The 17,613-nt window shown below is 39.6% G+C and overlaps 1 protein-coding gene across 1 annotated transcript; it reads left to right on the top strand.

The window, feature by feature from the left end:
- The first annotated feature begins 638 nt into the window (after positions 1 to 638).
- On the top strand, positions 639 to 12,685 carry FUNDC2 (FUN14 domain containing 2). Its single transcript, XM_045817385.1, has 5 exons — positions 639 to 809; positions 4,443 to 4,581; positions 5,630 to 5,705; positions 8,352 to 8,483; positions 11,576 to 12,685. The coding sequence occupies exons 1-5, from the start codon at positions 677 to 679 to the stop codon at positions 11,651 to 11,653; spliced, it is 558 nt and encodes a 185-aa protein (XP_045673341.1). The 5' UTR covers positions 639 to 676; the 3' UTR covers positions 11,654 to 12,685.
- The last annotated feature ends 4,928 nt before the right edge of the window (positions 12,686 to 17,613 follow it).

Raw genomic sequence — 17,613 nt, 5'->3', positions numbered from 1 at the left:
GCAATGGGGGAGTGAGGTATGGCTGGATTCACTGTAAAGGTAGAGTTTATGGGGGTTGCTGATAAATTGGATTTGTGGGGTTTGAGAGGAGTTCAGAATAGCACCAAGGTTTCGGGGACAGTGAAGTTGCCATTAATTGGGATAGGGTGACAGCGAGAGTAGTTTAGGGGTAAGGTGGGGGGATGTGCCCTGGCACAAAGTTAAAGAGCTCCGTAGGCACTGCAGACAATGAAGCTCTTTTCTTTCAGAGAGCTTCTCTGTTATTGTTTGTTTTTAAAACGACTGTCTTCCTGCACTACAACAGTGTTAGGCACAGAGCCGGTACTGATAAATATCTGCTCAATGTTCACATGAACAAACATGACAAGCCTGTTTCCTTTATTTTTAGTAAAGTAATAGATAAAATATTTACTAGCGAAGGGCGGAGTCATGACCACGCCCATGAAACTTCCTACTTAAGTGCGTATCAAGCTCATCAAGATTCCAAGGAGAAACTCCTCCGGGAGAGGCTTTCTGCGCCTGCGCGTCTCCTAGCAGCTACTGGGCGGGGCCTTGGGGCTTTTGACACAACAAGGGGAGCCTTGTGACGCAGTCGTGTGCTGGGAGGGGGCGGGGGGGCGGGGGTAGGGAGTGACCGCGCGAGCCTAGCCCGCCCTCTTCCGCTGCGGCGCTGGGAATGGAAACATCTGCGCCACGTGCCGGAAGCCAGGTTGCGGCGAAAACAGCACGCCACTCCTTGTCCTACGGCGCTGAGCCTCCGCGGGAGTCATCGCGAGACGAGATCGCTGAAATGGCCGCGTCCAGTCAAGGTAGGGACGGGCGCGCGCGCCGCCGGCGCCGCGGGGAGTCACCGTTCAGGGCGGCGCGCGGGGTGCGGGTGCACACGCTCACAGAGTTCCCCAGGGAACCTAAAGAGCTCAGGGGCAGGGAGGGCGTCCCGGCTTTGCCCCGGCCCAGCCGATCCCAGGGTCCGGCCAAGGTCAGGCGCCAGGCTGGGGCCGAACTGGCCCTGGGTGTTATCTCCTATTGGGTTCAGACTTCTGGAGCGGTCCCCAAAATCCTAAACCCTGAGACATTCCGTCACTGTTATCGGAAGGCTCTGGCACTGAGGCTAAGGCGGTTTCTTTATCATATTGGACGTTCATCACAAACACCTGGCAAGTGTTTGCGTGCGAGGCGCTTTCCCTGGCGCTATTGATGATTTTCAAAGAATAGTACACTTGGGGTGGTACTTTGAAATAGTATTTTATTTAGTCTGAGTAGCCAAAAGAGTCCCAATAATATATTGCGCAATACAGCATGTGTTTAAATCGTTCTTCTTACCCTACTTCTTTGAATGCTTCATAGTTATATTCAATTCAGCAGTTGCTTACGAGGACTGATTACTAAACAGAGCTATCATCGAAAATTTAATTATATAAACTTAAAGTTGCGTAAGCTATGTTTAAAACGAAGGCAGCGGCCCTGGCTGGTGTGGTTCGGTTGGTTGGAGCGCTGTCCGGGAAACCGAAAGGTTGTGGGCTTGATTCCTGGTCAGGGCACATGCCTGGGTTGCGGGTTTGGTCCGGTCCGGGCGCGTTGGAGAGGCAGCCCATCTGTATTTCTTTCTGACATCTATGTTCTCTACCTCTCTCTCTCCCTCCTTTCCCTTCTCTCTCTAAAATTAATAAGCACGTTTAGACACAGGAAACAGACGGACAGCTGCCGGAGGGGAGGGTGGGAGACGCAATGAAAGATGGTGAAGGGATTAACCGAATAGCATTTTCATACAGTCCCCAGACACGGACAAAAATATGGGGATTGATTTAGGGAGGGGAGAGGGTGGGGCTGGGAAGCCGTGGGGAAAGGGAGAAAAAGCAGGAACAACTGTAATAGCACAAAAAAATAATCGGTAAGCATTTCTTCAGGGGAGGGGGGAGAATTTTTAAAAAGCTGTGAAAATACTCAAAACTCATCACTTATTGCCATGTTTTACTGTTATCGATACCCTTAAGGTCATTTACATTTATTGCGTCTATGTGGTGGAAATAGTATGGAGTGCTACTGAGCATCTCTTCCCAAACTGTGTTCAGTGATGTCACAATTCAGTGATGTCACATTCACAGTGAGTGAACACACCATGGAAACTGGCATACGCTACAAATCAGCCCTCCCTCAAAACCAGTGTTTAAACATTTACCAGCACACCACTGAATATAGGTGACTAAGGGGTTGGGATACACAGTATAATTATTTTCCTGAAGAGCAGACTGCTTTTATTCACTTAAAATGTGTATGTTGACCAAGTATTTGCCCATTGGAAATTGTTTGGAGAAATTTCAATCTTCATCATAGTGATGATCACATAACACTGTGATCATTGATATCCCATAAGCAAGGCTAATGACTTATTTTTGTCTATATAGTGCTTTGTAGTGCTTGTTGAATGACTGAAGTTGTGTGAACTATAGGTCTCTAATTTGATCCCCCCTTTGACTGGAACTCCTTTTGAGTAAGGGGGCTGGTAAAATTACATGAAAGCAACACTTAGAACTCACTCTTGTCTTCAGTGATACTTAACCCAGGGAGAGAGTTCCTTTAACATAGTAATATTTTGTTATTATATTAGAATTTCTTTTTAATTTAACTATCTGTAAGGCCATAGAAGGCCCAGTTCCTTAGATTCATATTTTGGCTCTGCTGAATTGGGATTTATAATCCATCTTGAATTAATTCTTGAATTATATTTTGTGGATGATACGTAAACTGGGGATTGAGGTTGTTGTTTTTACAGATATTTAATAGTGCTAACACAATTTGTTGAAAAGACTTTTTTCCCACATTAAATTACCCGTAGGCTATGTTTTGAAAATAAAATGACTGTATAGATCCACTTCTGAACTCTATATTCTCTTCCATTTATATGTTTGTGTATCCATAGGTGAGGTGTACATTGTGTCATATATGGTAACTTCATAAGTCTTGAAAGTCCTTGACCATTGTTCTTTTTTTCCCAAAAAGTGCTTTGGCTACTTATGGCACATTGTCTTTCCCTAAACAAGTGCAGCAATATCTTCCATTCCACATGCTTTTTATCCCTGCTGTGGCTTTGCCACCCCTTCCACTGAGTGATGGGGCCCGTAGTTCCTCTTGAATCTGAGAGGAGTTTGTGACTGCTCCAGCAGGATGCAGTGGAAGTAATACTGCTTGGCTTCAGAGGCTACGTCTCAAATGGTAACTTAGCTTCTGCCCATCACTTGGACTCACTCACTCTCTCACTTACCCCTTTGGGACAGTCACCCTTGACCCTAGACACCATGCTTTAAGGAAGCCTAAACAAGCCCACACATGGGCAGACTGTGTGTGTGACTATAGTAGATGATTCCAGACCCCTACCTGTAAGTCTTCCAGTTGAAGCCCCAGGCATCAGGCAACACATCCTGTCTGGATTCCGGATCCACTGAGTCTGAGAGCATAGTGAATGATTGTTTTGCTCCATGAAGTTTGGGGGTAATTTGTTGTATAACCACAGGAACTGGAATAGTACTCTAGGCCCTTTGCATCTCCCTATAACTTTTAGAAGCAGTTTGTCAGTTTCTAGATAACAACCTGCTTTTTGATTAGAATGGCATTGAGTCTATAGATCAATATGGAGAAAATGAACATCTTACAAATATTGAGTCTTGCGAAACATAGATATGTATTATATATCTTCAGTCATTCTTCAGTTTCTGGTATTGTTATTTTACAGTGTAGATAGGTCTTATGCATCTTTAATTAAATTTATTCCTATGTTATCTTCCCACAGAGAAAAGGGATTAGACTTTTTATTTTATTAAGTCTTCACTTCTTGGGCAAATAACTTCTGAACTTCCATTTCTTAGTTATAAAATGGGGTTAATAAGTAGCACCTTGTTCTGTGGATTTAATTAGATATACATGTTTATTGCTTAGCATTTTCTGGTAAGTAGTAAGAGCTCAATGAAATATTACCTCCCTCATATTTATTATCACTAGAGATCTACATAATAACAGAATTTGTGGGCTATGGAATAGTATTGAGTTACTCCTGAAAAGGAGAAGGAAATCCATTTCATTTAGGATGAATTATTAAAAATTACTACCAATTTTTCCTAGGTCCTTTTGGCTGTTTTTAAATTTGAGAGGAAAGGCTAGACTATTGATTCTATATTGTCTGGGGTTTTTTTCCTCTTAAAGAGGAAAGTAATCCTCTTTCCTCTTAGGATACAGATAGTATCCTAAGGGATACTATCTGTTGATTTTGGTCTGATTTTTAAAAATTGCCAGTCAGAATTTCAGAGTTAATTTACTATTTAAATTAGAATAATATTTGGAGGTTCTTACTATAACTGTCTCTTTAAAAATCTCTTAATCTAGTTGGCAATGGTAGTGTTTTATTGTAAAAGTAAATATTTTCTTATTCAGTATCTTAATTCTTGTAGGAAATTTTGATGCATTAGACCTTGCAGAACTTGCTAAAAAGCAACCATGGTGGCGCAAGCTATTTGGCCAGGAGTCTGGGCCCTCAGCTGAAAAGTATAGCGTGGCAACCCAGCTGTTAATTGGAGGTGTCACTGGATGGTAAGTAATGTGAACGATGTCCAGTGTCTGTTTTTTTACATGGTTTAGTATTGCGGTTGTAGGAATCATTTTCTTTAACCAATAAAAAGCACATTGACTTCTGTGATATCACTTAATGTGTAGCATTTATCTACAACATGTTTAAGTGCCATTTAATGGTCACATATAGTTTTTACTACAATCCAAGTATTAAAATATACATTATATATTATTACATATACTATATGCATTATATATTATTACATATACTATATACATTATATATTATTACATATAATATAATATATAGTATATAATTAAATATATAATTATATATAAATATATATTATAATATATAATAATATTATATATTATTAATTTATATAATATATAAATTACATGCTATAGTATATAGTATATATAATGCTACATAATAATATAAAATATATAATATATTTTTTTCCCTTTTATAACAACTCTCAGATTGGTAATGTTATTATCTATTTTCATTTTACCCCAGTTTTATTGAGAAATAAATGGCACACATCACTGTATAACTTTGGGGCATATAGCATGATGGTTTGATTTACATATATTGTAAAATGATTACAATAGATTTGGTTAACATCCATCCTTTCATAGAGACACAATGAAAAGGAAAGAAAAAATTCTCCTTATGATGAGCACTATTTGCATTTGCTCTTTTAATAACATTCCTATATATAATGTATATTACATCCCTGGTACTTACTTGCCTTATAAGTGCAAGTTTGTACCTTTTGACTATCTTCCTCCAATTCTCCCTCCCCTTGCCCTCTTAACCCTTTTTCTAGGATTCCACATGTAAATGAGATCATACAGCATGTCTTTCTCTAACTTACCTCACTTAAGATAATGTCCTCTAGGTCCATCCATGTTGTTGCAAATGGTAAGGTTTTTTCCTATTTTTTATGGCTCAATAATATTTGATACATATAAAATATTTATATACTTAATGCATATATCTCACAACTGTTTCCATGTACTTGACAGCCTGTCAACTTGTCTGTTGTTGGTTTGATTTTTGCAGGTGTACGGGTTTCATATTCCAGAAGGTTGGGAAGTTGGCTGCAACAGCTGTGGGTGGAGGATTTTTTCTCCTTCAGGTCTGTATTCGTAGATGTTTGGGATATCCATTTGACTGTTAGGGATGTGGTGTGCAGAGCTGTAATGTAGTCCTGGCTTTGTTACACTAGAATAGCCTTTGCACTTATTTATATGTACTATTTGAAATGCTAGTGACCTTTGAGTCAAACTTCATCAATTACTAGTTGCGTTTTATTTTGTCATTTATAAAATGGGGACATAAGTACATATTTCTTATAGCTTCCTTACAGTCTTCTTTAATGTCTTTGCATAGACTTTTATTGTTTTTTTAATATTTTATTTATTTATTTTTAGAGAGAGGGGAAGGGAGGGAGAGAGAGAGGGAGGGAAACATCAATGTGTGGTTGCCTCTCATGTGCCCCCCACCGGTGCCTGGCCCACAACCCAGGCATGTGTCTTGACTGGGAATTGAACCAGTGATCCTTTGTTTCACAGGTTGGCACTTGATCCACTCAGCCATACCATCCAGGGCTATTGATTTTTTCCATATAGTTTTTGCATGTCTGTGGTTTGATTTTATTCCTAGATACCTGATAGCTTTAGTTGCTCTCCTGGCTTTACTTGTGCACTTGTCCTTAGTCCTAAGACTATCTCCCAATTGATAGATAACACTGTCAGTGAGTGGATAAGAGTGTCTATTTTCTGCCCCGCCTGGTGTGGCTTCTGCTGTGGTGGGGGGCGTGGGAGAGGCAACGACACAATGACGTTTCTCTCCCTCTCTTTCTCACCTCCTTCCTCTCCCTCTAAAAATAAATAAAATAAAATCTTTTGAAAAAAAAGAGTGTCCGTTTTCTCACATCCTTATGACTGTTGGATATTTTCAATCTTTTAATTGCCTCCAATCTGATAAAAATTAATAGTTGCACATTAATTTTAATTTCCTTGATTACTTATGAGTTGAACTTTTCCTTTTATTGGCCACTTTCTTCTGTTAGTTTCCTTTACCCATTTTTCTAGTGGGTTTTTTCTTACCAATCTCTAGGAGGATTTCTATTTTTATGAATATGAATGTTTTGTTTATTATATGTATTGCAAATAATTTCTCCAGCCTGATTTGGGTAACTTAGTTGGTGGTACCATTAACTAAAGTAGAGACTAGACACAGGGGTGTCGAAGTCATTTTCACCGGGGACCACATCAGTCTTGTGGTTGCCTTCAAAGGGCCCAGTGTAATTTTAGGACTATATATATGTAACTACATAGTTACATATATAAACTAACTATAGTTTATATAGTTAGTAATTATATAGTTAGTAACTATATAAACTATAGTTATATAGTTAGTAACTATATAAACTAACATATAACTACATAGTTATATATATAAAGATATATTCTTACTATATATAACTACATAGTTATATAAGTTTATAGTTACTATATATAGTTACTATATAAGTAGTTATATGTTTATAGTTGCTATATATAGTATACTAGTATGTAGTATATAGTTGCTATATATAGTATACTATATATAACTATGTAGTTATATAAGTTTATAGTTACCTATAGTATAGTACTATATATAGGAACTATAAGTATAAACATAGTAACTATGTTTATACTGTGTGTAACTATGTTACGTAGTTACATTATATATAGTCCTAAAATTACATTGGGCCCTAAGGCAACGGTGAGACTGATGTGGCCCCCAGTGAAAATGAGTTCAACATTCCTGGACTAGAGGAAGAGCAACAATGCAGGAAAGAAACTATAGAAGGGAGAAGAGCTTTAGATATTTAGAGATATTCAGGTAGATATGACTCAACAAAACTTCGGTGGAGAGGAGTGATATTAATGGAGGATTGATTGATAGACTGTAATCAGTTTCTTGGTTCCATGGGTAGTACTAATCCACCAGAAAACTGCATATTTTTGAATTAGTTTTATCCAGTTCACACATTCTTTTTTTTTTTAAGATTTATTTATTTATTTTTAGAGAGGGAAGGGAGGGAGAAAGAGAGAGAAACATCAATGTGCGGTTGCTGGGGGCCATGGCCTGTAACCCAGGCATGTGCCCTGACTGGGAATCGAACCTACGATGCTTTGGTTCGCAGCCCATGCTCAATCCACTGAGCTATGCCAGCCAGGGCTCTTATATCTTTTTAAAAAGACTTTATTTATTTATTTTTAGATAGAGGGGTAAGGAGGGAGAAAAAGAGAGAGAAACATGATGTGCAAGAGAAACAGCAATCAGTTGTCTCTCTCACGCCTCCTCCTGGGGACCTGACCAGCAACCCCGGCATGCACCCTGACTGGGAATTGAACCTGCAACCTTTTGTTCTGCAGGCTGGCGTTCAGTCCACTGAGCCACTCCAGACAGGGCAACCTTACATCTTGACTTCCAATTCTGATTTTACCATTTTATTTTTTAAAGCTAATTTAAAACTTTAGAGAGGGGTAAGAGTATAAATATAGTAAAAGAATTGTCAGCAGTCAATGAAGGGCAATTTATTGATTTCTGGCACCAAACATAGGGCCTTGCATGATGTTGAGTGAATGTCATTGTCAAAAGAACTAGATGTCAAATGTCTCCAAAAATGGAAAGTCAGAAGGGTTTTTGATAATGTACTTCAGTGATTTATCCTGACAAGAAGAAACAACAAGCCCATGTTCCTTATTTCTTGCTGTTGTTGAAACTATAGGTTGCAAACCATACTGGGTACATCAAAGTTGACTGGCAACGCGTAGAGAAGGACATGAAGAGAGCCAAGGAACAGCTGAAGATCCGTAAGAGCAACCATTTACCTACAGAGGTGAAAAGCAAAGCTGAGGAGGTGAGACTGCTTTCATTTACATGAAGTGTGTGAAGAGTGCAGACAATTTTGTACATATAAAAATGGGGCTAGATACACCTACTTGCCAGCTTTGGAAAGAACAGCTTCACCTCAGAGACATTTTTTAAAAGTTGGGTATTTGAAGTTTTTGGTGGCTTGTCAGTGAGTGAGAGTGCAGAGTGATACATGCACGTATATGAGTCAGTCATCTCTTGAACTAGTTCTTGTAGGGATGGGGACAATGCAACAAGTGGGAGGATAAGGATGCAGATTGTATAGCCAGTATGATTATTTTATATCCATACACATCTCTGAAATGTCCAAACTTTACTCGTCCTACATAGAACTAGTGGAATGTCTAGTCCTGAGGTTGGCAACATTTTTTTGTAAAGGGCCAAATGGTAAATAATTTTAGCTCTGTAAGCAATGTACTGTCTCTTAACAACTATTGACCTCCACTGTGTAGCAAGAAAATAACCATAGTTGATATGTGTAGACAACTGAGTGCAGTTGTATTGCAGTGGACTTTTATTTAAAAACATGCAGCCAGCTGGATTGTCCCATGGGGTGTAGTTTGCTAACCCCTGATCTAATGCATGAAGGCAAGTTAGGTTGTATTGGCTAGCACAGGAGAAACAGGGAATTTTTTTTCCTTTTTAAAAGGATGCATTTTGTTGCTGCTTTATTACCTTTAGAAATATGTCAAATGTCCCAAAGACAGAAGTGCCCTGAACTTGAGGGAAATAAAGCAACATCTAGGTTCCTTGGCACCTTTTATAGTCTGGAGCAATGGGGTTCTGGATTCACAAAGAAAAGAGGGGGGACTTTTGATTTAAGGGTAGATTTAAATAGGCCTTGTTCTTGAGGCATTCACACTCCAGTAGCAGTGAAAGGAAGAAGTTGTGTAATCAGATAGAATAGTTGTTAATAGGTGAATTTAGGTTAAACGTGGCAGATTAAACACGTGCATTTATCTCCACTTCCTTCTGAAATATATACAAAATAAAATTAATTAAGCCCACAAGGACCAAGAGAACAGGAGAGGAATACCAGTAGACAACAAATGTCAGCAAATATTGGGGAGTTGGAAAGCAGATGAGTGGTAGATGATTTAGTAGACTAGAAAAATACTGAACAGAGCTCCACATCGCCAAGTACATGATGACAGTTTCTGTGGTGGTGAATGGTTGGCTAAAGGTGGCCCTTTACGCAGAGTGGAAAGTGGCATTTTTCAGGGCCCAGGATCACAGATAGTCCCTCCCCTTCCTTCCCTTCTTCCATCCATCTTCCTCAAGCTCAGGTTATGAAAGTTATATGTTTCTCATTTTGCCAAAACTTGGTTATTCAAACAGTTACAAAAGTAAAAGATGATTGTTGAAAATGTCTTTCATGATAAGGTTAATGTTTGATTACAACTAACTATTGACTCACAGAGGGAACTTGTTATAAACTAACCAAAAGGTTGGAAATTGGTTTATTCCACAAATTTCTGTATTCCTTTTCTCTTTAAGACATATTTATTATTTTTTAGAGAGGGGGGAGGGAGGGAGGGAGAAGAACATTGATCCATTGCCTCCTGCACACACCCTGATAGGGGACCGAACCCCAACCGAGGCATATACACTGACTGGGACCTTTTGCTTTGTGGGACATTGCCCAATGAACTGAGCCACACCTGCTAGGGAAGATTTCTATATTCCTATTAATGGTCTGGCATTGTCACATGCCTCAGGGACAGGTTCCCCCCTCAGAGCCCATGGTCTTACTTGGTAAGACCAAGCTTTCATTAACAGTAGGCTCAGTATAGGTTCAGTATTTAGCTACAACAGTGACTCAGTGAGAACAGTTTTACTGGGGTGGTGGAGTTGAAAGTGAAACTATAGCAATTTGAAGAATGAGTAGGAAGTAAGAAAAATAATGAAAGCAATTATTTCAGGAAGTTGTATGATTTTTTTCTATTCCTCTTGATGGCAGATGGGAAAGACAATGCCCTACGTAGGGAAATGTGAGGTCCAACTGAGTCAGGGGGAGTGAAAGTGACACAAGAAGATTTAGGCTCAGTGGGAGTAAGGGGGCTAGAGGTTCCCAGGAGGATGGAGCAGAGAGTGGAAAAGGTCAGGGGAAAGTCAGGATGTGAGTGGTTCTAAATGGTTGGGTGATGAGGTCATTGTACTTCAGTTGAAGAAATGATTAGGCTAGAATACCGGATGTGTTGTCCCTAGGAACACCTTCTAAGGTGGTGGTTGTACTTGAAAGAAAGTTCTCTCTGAAATGAAGATTATAGAGTAGGGACATGGGAGCCAGAGAGTGCTGAGGATATTCTCTGAGTTTCAGATGAGTGGGAACTTTTACAGGAGTTTGGAGGCTTTGGGAATTTAAGAAAATAAGGACTTCTCCTGTTAATGGTCCTCTGATGTGAAGTATGAGAATGAGAATTCAGAACATCTACTTAAGATGAGGTCCCGGAGGGAGACGGGTGGATAGGTGGACAGATGAATGGATAGGATGAATACATGGAGAAATTTGCAGGAGAGATTTCAGAGTGAGCAGCCTCCAGTGGAGAGGAGGTATAGAAAATGGAAGGAGTGAAATTAGAAATCGTGAATTGACTCTGTAGCCAGTTTATTGAATGCAGCTTTACTCTTCCCCATAGCTGCCCCCGTGAACTTAGTCTTTCCCTGTGCCTGCATGAACTTTTGGGCATAGTTCTTATCTCTGTCACTAAAGAAGGAATCTATTGAATTGCCTTTGACTTCCCCTCATCCCCCATATGCAATTACCTGGTTACACAAAGTCCTGCCCCGAAAACAGCACTTGAATTTGATTGCTGTGCACTAGCAGCTCCACTACTGCCTTGATCCAAAGACCTATCATCTCACTTCCTTATCTGATCTGCTTCCTGTTGGGCTCCCCACACAGCCAGGGGTCATTGTCACATGTTAGTCTCTTCATGGCTTCTGTTGCCCTGTGGCTAAAGTACAAACAACAGACGAGGGGATCGACATTATCAGGACTACATAGATAATAGAGATGATTCTAATACTAATAATATCCTTAGTAAAATAGCCCATTGTGCTATCTTCTGTTCATAGGTGGTGTCATTTGTGAAGAAGAATGTTCTAGTGACTGGAGGATTTTTTGGAGGCTTTTTGCTTGGCATGGCATCCTAAGGAGGACGACTCATTGTTCCTGCTTTTTCCAACTAGCTGCCTCTTCACTCCATCATAGGACATCAAGTCTTCTCTTCCTCCTCCTCTTCTCCTGTGCCTTTCTCCCCGCTGCAGCATATCTTGAACGGCTTCTGTAGGCATCTGTTGGTACAAACTGATACGGCCCTACTGTGAGCCTCATGACAACAACGGAAGAGACAATAGACATTAACTCTCCTCCCAGAACACTCCCTATTTGACTAATCTGTAGGTCAACAGGAATGTTCCTTTCCCCCTACGTAAGATACTTACTAGAACTTACTGCAAGATGGCTCACCATGGACGATGAGTGGATCCTCAAAAGTTGTCCCAAACAATTTGGAAAAGGCATAACAAGCACATAGATAACCATCTTATGTGCTGCATGGAAAGGAACTGAATACATTTGCCTTTAAGCATGAAAGATTTTGGTATCTTGGTGTCTACTTTCTTTTTTAGTTGGTTTTAGATTATAGAAACAGAGATATTTATACCTGATAAATTAACCTGACAGAATAATGGCACAAGTACTATAATTGAAAAATTATGAATGTAGAATGAACTTGTACTAAAGGTATATATGCTGAACAGAAGATACTGTGTTTGGTGGGAAAATCTTTAGGGAAATAACCAATAGGTACATCGTTGGATAGTCAGAGTTAATCATTCAGGGGCATTAAGATATTATCCAGGAGGTGGGGGTTTCTACCATATAGGATAATGCTCATGACTATTCCCAAGGGTTTGTTTATGGTAAAAGAAGTGACTTTAGGTGGGAGAAGGAAGAAGCTTTTGGGCTTTTCATAAAAAAGATTTTAGGCTTTGAATTGTGAAGTATTCTTTACTTGTCAAAACATTGGATGGTCATAGTTCCTCTGCCAATTCTATTTCTTTGTCCAGTTAGCATAAAATACATAACATTTGAACCAGAGTTTTAAAGAGATAGCATTTTAGATTTTCAGGATTGAGAATGGTGGCAATAGCATATGTAAAATAAATTATTCACATCGTGAATTGTAATGTCTCATGATGACTCTGACTCTTACACTTAATTCTTTAAAATAAGTTTATAAAAACACATATGCTTAGAATCTTAGCACATTTTGCTGTAATGGCCTGATATCACGTCTGCAATCCTATCTAGAATATATGCTTCTAGAGGGCAAGGCTTGTGTGTTCACCATTATACCCATCAGGCCTAGCACTTAATGGGTACTCACTATTTGTCGAATATATGAATAATGACCTCATACAAAGGTATCTGGAAAAGGGACTGATGCAAAAAATTGAGACTATGAGTTGTGAAAATGCAGAAAATTTGGAATTAATTTGTAAACTTGCAGGTGATCCCTTGCAAGTTTAAGGCCTTCCTTTTAAAATATTTGCCTTTTAACTTAGCTTGGGAATGATGTATTGAACATGGATATTATAACTACCAGTGGATTTATGGAACTTTTTAGAATTCATGTGTTCCCATTTTTCTCATTACATTACGGTAGTACTTTAAAGCAGCATAAGCTATTTTGCTTACAATATTTATGAATTGTCCCCAATAGGACTATGAGCCTCTTTGTTGCATATTTTTATACAAGAACTTAATTTTTTTCACATTTTATTATGGAAACTCACACATAAACAAATAGAGAAAACAGCACAGTGATCCCCTATCTACCACCTACCTACAATGATAATCAAATTATAGCTTGTTTTACCAATTATTTTGAAATAAATACCAAGTGTGTCATTTTATACTTAGTATGTATGTCTAAAAGGTAAGAACTCTTTAAAAATCATAAATGTAATACCTTATTATCATACCAAAACCCTATACTTCTTTAATATCAAATATCTAGTCAGTGTTCAAGATTATCTTAAGTTTTACGTTTGTTTGAATCAAAATCCATGTAAGGTCCACATTGAATTTGGATATGTCTCTTAAGTCTCTCTTTTATATGTTCTTTTTATTTTGACTCCCATTATATTTATTGAAGACACTAATTAATTGGTTCCCCAGTTCCCCACATTCTGCTTCTGATGCCTGGGTGCCTGTGTTATGGCAATCAAGGCTGAAGCCATTTGATGACCCTACTCATGTGACTCACCTAGACCAATGGAATGGTGACTAAAACCTAACTAAAGTGCCCTGTGCACTTTTGGGTTGCATGTGGGGGAAGAGTGGCCACTGAATGCCTCTCCAGTAAGGTGTGGGTTGCCTTTCGTCCATCTATTTTTTCTGTGATTATTGGTGATGACAACAAAGATTAGCAGGTTGGTCTAAACTGCTTTGAGTGAGTTGTTATAGTAGATAATAGGCCAAAACAAGATAAAGAGGTCCTTCCTAAAGTTTATTCCCAGTTGTCTGTCTGCTTCTGGGACCCTGAGGGGAATGGTTGAGGTTAATAATCCATGTTGGCCTCATGCTGCTGGTATGAGAATGGCCTTGAGTTCTGCCCACTTGTGGCTGTGCAGAGCTGGTGCTGAGGTTGAACAGTGGCAGTGCTGTGGCACATTGGGTTTCAGCTGAGCTGAACCTCCAGTGAAGTAGGCTCAGGCTTCATAGGAGCCTCTAAATTGAGGCCCTATTGCTAGCAGCTTTGTTTCAGGTGGTGAAGTGGGAGATAAGATTTCTCCCAAAAGAAGAGCTCTTACCACTTTGTGCATAAACAAGATACCAAGGCCAGGCTACTGCAGCCATGAATTCAGTTTTCATTTGACTAGCGAGGCACGTATTTTTCTCCAGAGTCCAGTAATGTGCTAGGCGTCCTTTTGAGTGGCGAGGGCAGGGGTGGGGGAAGAAACAGTTTTCCTTTGACTAATTGAGAGATTCTGTGCTCCTTAAGGTTCCAACCCAGCAACTTCATTTTGAACATGTTCAGAGTTTCATCGCCCCCTGCTGGCAGGGACGTGGTAACGCCAGACTCAGGGCTTCTTTAGCTTGACCCCGACTGAGAGAATCTCCTCTGGCACAAAACACATCCATCCATCCATCCACACCTGGTGGCTGGAACCCCTGTGAGGCTCTTCTTCCCTTTGGCTCCTCACACCACAGCGTCCTTGCCACTCCGGGCCACCCTTTGACGCAGTGTCCCTCCTGGAACACTGATAGAACACGGATGGAACTGGATAGGGTGGGGACTTGGGGCCGGGTGCAGTCAAGCTATAAGGCTTAACTCCCTTCTGCCCCAAGTTTTTCCTGGTGCCAGGGGAGAGGGAGCCAGGGGCATTTTCGTTTTACATGGCTGCGTTCCGGTTCAACAAATACTCCAATGTTTTCAGCCTGCTTAAGGAGAGACTCCTCATTGGTTACATAGTTTGAGTTCACGGAAATTCCTGCCTGACCATCCCTATTGTAATGAGTGTCACTGCCATTGTGATGACATACTAATAACATTTTTCTCCTGTTGCTCTCTTTGCTTCAACCTCTCACCACTCAGCCTAGGACATTTAGCAACAGGACTGGCCGGGGCGAGGCTTTTCTTCCCACGTGGCCTAGCACTTGGGTGAAAACCCTTCCTACTAGACCTGGACAGTTACCCATCTCATGGATGCTGGCAGAAGACAGGAGGTGATCACAGTTCGAGGGTTAGGGTTAGGGTTAGGGTTAGGGATATTATTATTATTGTTGTTGTTTCAAATGTTTTATTGTATAATAAAATTAGCTAACATTATTCTCACATGTAGATTTGTTCATATCGCTTAACAGAGATAGAAGGATTGGATTATTTATATTCATGCTTTCTCCCTCTCCCCTTCTCCCTCCCTCTCCCCTTCTCTCTCCCTCTCCCACCCTAACTGTAGCCACCCTGTTTTCTCTTCCCTCCTTCTCTCCCCTCCCTCTCCCCCTTATTCATTTTTTGAAGGAATGAATCTTACATAATTGTAGGTAACAAACTCTTTGAGAGGGTGCTTGTGGTTTTGAAATGCAGTTACTGTGTAGTTAACTATTATAAGAATGTTTTTTACCATCATCCTTTCATTTGGCATTTGCCAGAAAGATGGACTAATGGTTGGGTTCTTATTTGAAATCTCTACTTTTGTATAGTTTGGGAAAATACAATAAATCTCTGCTTGAAAAAGGTGGTATGGGGTGGATTTGAAATTTCTGAGTATCATTAATTTTCATGATGATCTGTGTCTTCTCTGAAGGAAATTCACTTAAGGCCAGTTTTAGATCCTGTAGGGAAAATTAGACTGCTGCCCTCTCTGCTTCCTCCACCAACTTATCAGTTTGTTTCTTTGTCATGAAGTCCAGGTTTGGGGCCTTCTCAATCACTTCTAAAATGTTAGATCTCTTGGAGAATTGAGCAGAAAGTATATCTGGACCTGATTTCCCAGGAATCATATGGTGTGGCTTATATCTGTGATGTTTGATTCTTAAGGAATCATGAATTTTAAGGTCACTGTTTGTCTAAAGAAAATTGTTTCACTTTTTCCTCTTTTATATAAAACATAAGTCAGCTTATGACTCACGCAAACTGTCTACCTTTCTGAATTTGAAATGCTAAAAAATGTCATTAGGATTACTGAGAGCAGTGGTTCTTGTCCTTGCTTGCACATGGGAATCAACCTGTGGAATTTTGAAAACTACTGACACCTGGCTGTCATCCTAGAGACTCTTGATTCACTGGTCTGGGGTACCATTGAGACAGTCTGAGTTTTTAATATGCCTTAGATATTTCTAATGAGTAGCCAAGGTTGAGAATCACTGAAATACGGAGTTGGAAGCTAGTGCTAATAAAATTATAGTTCTGCTGTTAAAAGTGACTGCTTAACTGGCCCTTTAAAGCCTTTTAAGTTAAGTGCCATGCAACTTCAGATGCTGAACATAAGTGTAATATTAAAGTTTATAAAATGTTACAGGAATAATGTGGAGTGCATGCTGGGAAGAGCATTGTCACACTGTAGCATAATGGCAGAGCAGGGGCTTTTGTCATCAGTTGATGCCAAAGCTATTAGGTGAAAGGCTGTGGGATATTCATAGGGCACCAACATATCACCTCACGTATTATCCATTACAAAGAGAAAATTACCTTTCCAGATGAGGTCTGTTGGTCTCTACTTAACCAAGTGATTAAACTTATTGTCACTAAAAACCTACTTACAAGCTTTATTCATAACTAAAATGCAGATGAGATCATACTTCTTACCTTCCCAGTTCTTCCATGAAGACTGAGATTCAGAACTAATCATGGTCCCTAACACATAAAAACAATCACTAAATGTTAACCTTCTCTGATGGCTATTTTTCTGTATGCCATAATAGCTAAGAAGAATAAGATTTAAATCAATATCTGCCAATAGATGTTGGCTTAAACTGAGACAGGACTGAATTTAAAGATAGGAAGTAATGACTGATTTGAAGCTTTAAAAGCCCTAAATAAAGTAATATACCTTAGGAAAAAAAATTTGAAACAGTCTGAAATTTGAGTAGACAATAATTTTGTAATAAAGCACAGGAAAGCAATCTATTTGATCATGTGATTCCTAATATAAATCCTAATGCCACTATCAATTGATAATTTTATTTTTCCTTTTTTAATCCTCTCCTGAGGACATGCTTATTGCTTTGAGAGGAAGAGAGACACCGATATGCCAGGGAAACGTCAACTGGTTGCCTTTGGTATGTGCCCAGCCATGCACTGAACCTGCAACCTAGGCATGTGCCCTGACAAGGAATCGAACTCACCTTTTGATTTACTGGATGACACACCAACTGAGCCACACTGGCCAGCACATCAACTGATAATTTTAAATGTAATTTAGATTTGTATATGATAGTTTTAAAATACTTTATTAAACTGTTTCACTAACACAAGAGTTCATTTAAATGGTTTCAAGAGCTTGTAGCACTGTTAACCTGGTATGTGGACCAAACATCTCTAAAGCACCAGTTCTCCAAGTCTCACTGGAGAACATTCAGAGATGCTGTCTGCAAAGTGGGT

The sequence above is a fragment of the Phyllostomus hastatus genome, unplaced genomic scaffold (assembly GCF_019186645.2).
Source record: "Phyllostomus hastatus isolate PE091 unplaced genomic scaffold, TTU_PhHast_1.1 phas_scaffold_255, whole genome shotgun sequence".
NCBI lineage: Eukaryota > Metazoa > Chordata > Mammalia > Chiroptera > Phyllostomidae > Phyllostomus > Phyllostomus hastatus.
The sequence above is the reverse complement of the archived record's forward strand: the minus strand, read 5'-3'. Positions and strand labels throughout refer to the sequence as shown.

Bases quoted from the DNA above. Each gene is read 5' to 3' on its own strand.
- FUNDC2 (XM_045817385.1), top strand. From the start codon at position 677: ATGGAAACATCTGCGCCACGTGCCGGAAGCCAGGTTGCGGCGAAAACA. The intron at 4,582-5,629 runs GTAAGTAATGTG...TGATTTTTGCAG, and splicing joins ATTGGAGGTGTCACTGGATG to GTGTACGGGTTTCATATTCC. The intron at 5,706-8,351 runs GTCTGTATTCGT...TTGAAACTATAG, and splicing joins GAGGATTTTTTCTCCTTCAG to GTTGCAAACCATACTGGGTA.